The following is a 4423-nucleotide window of genomic DNA, read 5'->3' as shown; positions in this document are numbered from 1 at the left end:
AAACCCGCCGCCCTGCATGGGTGCCCGAGACAGACCACGTTTGTCAAGCGCAAGTACGGAGTGATGAAGAAGGCCATGGAGCTGTCCATTCTTACAGGCTGCCGCATTGTCCTGCTTATCTCGCGGGATAGGGTGTCCGCGGATGAAGTCTACTCGTACGCCTCGGAGGGCAGTTGCGTCGACTCGGCCGTGGCCCTGCTGACGGGCATTCCCAACGAGGAGGTGACCGATGAGGCATACGACGAGCATTACTCGGCGCCAGGCACCGCCAAGGTATCTACCGCTATGCGCCGCAAGGAGCAGGCCATTCTCACCGCTGAAGAGGCACTCGACAGCGCCCGCCAGCAGGTCGACCGCGCCCGGGCTGTTCTTGCCGTCGCCCAGCGCGCTGTCTCTGCCGCAGAACAGCAGATGCGCATTCTTGAGGAGTGCGTGGTCAAGGGCGCACCGCCAGCAGCGGCCTCGTCAATGCTGGTCAACCCGGCAGGAAACGAGCCGTCGCAAGCCGCCGGCTCGTCGCCGCCGGTGGAGACCAGCGGCCTTCCGCATGCGATGCAGAGCATAGGCGATGTGAACGTCATCGAGCCGCCGCCGTCGGCCATCTTTTCGCTTGGCTCGACAACGCTCCTCCTTCCGCCGTCAGCAGCAACCCAGCTGCTCTCGCCTTCAAGCATCTTTGGCGCGTCGTCGCTACTAGAGACGCCCGGTGATGACAACATCTTTACCCCGCGGACTCGCGCGCAGCTGCAGACTATCAGCAACATGGCAGTCGGCATCCTCGACCCCGCGCCTCCAGCCGGCGAGCCGACAGACCCATCCTACGCCATGATCTCGGTCCGTGACCCGGTGGGGCAGGCCACCGCCGCTCAGGCATCGCCGCAGCGGCCATCGGTCAACGTGCCCCAGGTTGAGGCGCATCCGCCACCGTCGGGTGGGACAACGCCGCAGGCTGCGGCAGGCCGACACGATTCGACTACGCCCACCGCGAGGTACAAAAAGAATCTCAAGCTCAATCTCGGCAGCTCTACAGGCCGCTCGCGTTCACAGTCGGCCTCCGTTGCGTCGGCATCTGGCACCTCGCCAAGCCTTGGCGTCACGCCGTCGCTCGCGCTCCCAAGCTCGTCTGCCATGGGCCCGCTCACCCGCCAGCTCCTCGGTGGTGTGAGTGGTGTCTCTGGCATTCCTGGTGACTTTCCGTCGCCCGCACCGAGCGACGCCGGGTCAAGTCCGGGCAAGCGGCGCCGCGACGACGCGGAGAGCCACGCCAACTTGAAACGGGCCAAGCACAAGTAGCCATCAAGCAAGTTCAACTCGACTTGGCCAGCTTGATGGCGCCAAGCAGCGAGGTGCGAGCTGGGCGCGCGCGCAGTGCACGTTCCAGAATCGCCTTGTCGGCCGCGGCCTGCTTGGAAAATGTGGCCAGGATGCAGTCGTGGACTCCCGAGTCGTACCCAGGCTCGGCATCGGCAGCTGCCGCAAATGCAGCCGTTAACTTGGCGTCGACGTCAGTCTGCATGGCGTCGGTCGACGGGTATCCGCCCGGCCACACGCACGGCGGGCCGGGGCCAGGCGAGAACTTGTTGTAGATAGCATGGTATCCGGACTCGACGACGCGGAGGAGCGCATCGGCAGCGGTGGCACCGGCATTTTCTGATGTCAGAGCGCCCACGTCGGCGTCGAGCGACGGCATGGCCACAAGCCACTCGCCAACTGCAGCGAGGAGCGCGGCGTGTGCCAGCTCGCTGCGCCAGGACTCGGGAATAGCAGCCTCGCCAAAGAGCGTTCCGGCCAGTGCGCCATAGATGGCACCGACAGTGTCGGCGTCATCGCCAAGGTTGACAGCGAGCGTCGCACCTCGCTCAAACGAGCCGTTGGCATGGTTGAGCGCCCACATGGCGGCCTCGAGCGATTTGAGGACGTAGCCGGAGGCTGTGATGGCCTCGCCGGGATCGCCAGACTCGTCGGGCATAGCCGTGGCATATGCGCGTGTCGCAAGCATGCTGCGGACTGGTTCGCAGAGCGAGGCCCAAACTTTGGACGGGTCGAGGCCCGGCAGGGTGTACGGCGTGCCGTCGGCGTCCGGCATCAGCGCCGCCGCGTCGGTCTCGTAGCCGAGCAGGGCGCCAAACACCATCATGCCGTAAATGGAGATACAGTCAGAGGCGATGGCGGACGGGTGGGTGAGTCGCGAGGCGTCAACGGCGGCAGCGATGACCCGTGTGGCGGCAGTGGCCGGGTCGGGCGCGGTCGCAACGGCAGCAGCCGAGGCTAGCAGATGCGGCAGCACCTTCATCAGCGACCCGTTGCCCGATCTGCGGTCGTCGTCGGCATCACCAGCCATAGCGCGGGCGAGCCAAGCATCGCGAGAAGATAAATCATCGGCGTGACCAGCATAGACCCGTAGCGCGGCCGAGACGGTGCGTCCGATGTCGAAGCAGCGGGCGTTGGGAGACCAGTGGCCGCTCCGCCACCACTCGGCGTAGGCATCGAGGAGAGCGGCAGCATGGTGAGGATCAGACCGCCACCCGGAGTCGAGTAGGACAAAGGCCGAGGCAAGAGCCATAGCCGTGTCGTCGGTGTACTGGCCTGGAAGGAGATCAAACGGGCCGCCGCCGCGGAGATCGGTGACGGGCGGGAAGGAGCCGCGGGCGCAGAACTCGACCGAGGTACCGAGGGCGTCGCACACGGCGAGGCCGACCATGCCGCCGCGGGCGCGGGCAGAGAGTTCAGCGGAGGGAGGGGAGGCTGACATGAGAGAGGAAGAGATGCAAGTGGAGTGGTCTTCACCTGGGCTACGGGTGTGGGTGCAGGCCGGTGGGGAGGGCGCCCGGGAATGGAACAAGAACAATGTCACCCGGACGTGGGCGGGTCGAGGGCGAGGCAAGCGGGAGCCTGGTGGCCGGATCAAGGTGTGGGTCGGTGGCAGAATGGTCGTTGGCGCTGGGGGAGATGAGCCCGCCATCGTCACTTCCGCCTGGGACGAGGCGGTCACGATCACCACCAGAGTCACCACAGCGGGACACGTAACAAGCACCGTCGCCGGCGGTGGCGTCATTGCTCGAGATGTGGTGAACCCTGTGGCCAGCAGATACACCACTGGTTGCAATGTAGCGACCGCCATCTCCCGCAGGGATACCACTGTCATGCACGTGTGGATCACCATCACCGGTAGGCATGGCATGGCCGCCGTGGCCGGCAGATGTGCCGTGGCCGGACGCGTAGTGGCCGCCGTCGCCACCAGACACGCCACCACCCAGGATGTAGTGGCCGCCATTGCCAGCACGCATGGCATGGCCGCCATCACCAGCAGGGATACCACCGCCGGCCACGTAGCGACCGCCGTCGCCACCAGACACGTAGTGGCCGCCATCACCAGCAGACGCACCACCGCTCAGGATGTAACGACCGCCGTCGCCACCAGACACGCCACCGCTCGGGATGTAACGAACGCCATCACCGGCACGCATGGCATGGTCGCCATCACCAGCAGACATACCACCGCCGGCCACGTAGCGACCGCCGTCGCCACCAGACACGTAGTGGCCGCCATCACCAGCAGACGCACCACCGCTCAGGATGTAACGACCGCCGTCGCCACCAGACACGCCACCGCTCGGGATGTAACGAACGCCATCACCGGCACGCATGGCATGGTCGCCATCACCAGCAGGGATACCACCGCCGGCCACGTAGCGACCGCCATCACCAGCAGACGCACCACCGCTCAGGATGTAACGACCGCCGTCGCCACCAGACACGCCACCGCTCGGGATGTAACGAACGCCATCACCGGCACGCATGGCATGGTCGCCATCACCAGCAGGGATACCACCGCCGGCCACGTAGCGACCGCCATCACCAGCAGACGCACCACCGCTCAGGATGTAACGACCGCCGTCGCCACCAGACACGCCACCGCTCGGGATGTAACGAACGCCATCACCGGCACGCATGGCATGGTCGCCATCACCAGCAGACATACCACCGCCGGCCACGTAGCGACCGCCGTCGCCACCAGACACGTAGTGGCCGCCATCACCAGCAGACGCACCACCGCTCAGGATGTAACGACCGCCGTCGCCACCAGACACGCCACCGCTCGGGATGTAACGAACGCCATCACCGGCACGCATGGCATGGTCGCCATCACCAGCAGACATACCACCGCCGGCCACGTAGCGACCGCCGTCGCCACCAGACACGTAGTGGCCGCCATCACCAGCAGACGCACCACCGCTCAGGATGTAACGACCGCCGTCGCCACCAGACACGCCACCGCTCGGGATGTAACGAACGCCATCACCGGCACGCATGGCATGGTCGCCATCACCAGCAGACATACCACCGCCGGCCACGTAGCGACCGCCGTCGCCACCAGCCCCGTAGTGGCCGCCATCACCAGCAGACGCACCACCGCTCAGGA

The 4423-nt window shown here is 66.0% G+C and overlaps 3 protein-coding genes across 3 annotated transcripts; 1 reads left to right on the top strand and 2 right to left on the bottom strand.

Annotated features, from left to right (window-relative positions):
- Positions 1 to 63: 63 nt before the first annotated feature.
- AMSG_02139 (uncharacterized protein) lies at positions 64 to 1470 on the top strand (the record flags this gene model as incomplete). Its single annotated transcript, XM_013905710.1, has 1 exon — positions 64 to 1470. The coding sequence occupies one exon, from the start codon at positions 64 to 66 to the stop codon at positions 1291 to 1293; it is 1230 nt and encodes a 409-aa protein (XP_013761164.1). The 3' UTR covers positions 1294 to 1470.
- Positions 703 to 2777, bottom strand: AMSG_02138 (ADP-ribosylglycohydrolase). Its single transcript, XM_013905709.1, has one exon. It carries the CDS (start codon positions 2750 to 2752, stop codon positions 1307 to 1309), a length of 1446 nt encoding a protein of 481 aa, XP_013761163.1. The 5' UTR covers positions 2753 to 2777; the 3' UTR covers positions 703 to 1306.
- A 15-nt stretch (positions 2778 to 2792) lies between these two features.
- On the bottom strand, positions 2793 to 4340 carry AMSG_02137 (uncharacterized protein; the record flags this gene model as incomplete). Its single annotated transcript, XM_013905708.1, has 2 exons — positions 2793 to 2974; positions 3035 to 4340. The coding sequence occupies 2 exons, from the start codon at positions 4338 to 4340 to the stop codon at positions 2793 to 2795; spliced, it is 1488 nt and encodes a 495-aa protein (XP_013761162.1).
- Between the last annotated feature and the right edge of the window lie 83 nt (positions 4341 to 4423).

This window comes from Thecamonas trahens, assembly GCF_000142905.1.
Source record: "Thecamonas trahens ATCC 50062 unplaced genomic scaffold supercont1.8, whole genome shotgun sequence".
NCBI classification, from domain to species: Eukaryota; order Apusomonadida; family Apusomonadidae; genus Thecamonas; species Thecamonas trahens.
Note: the sequence above shows the minus strand (reverse complement) of the source record. Positions and strands in the feature narration are given on the sequence as shown.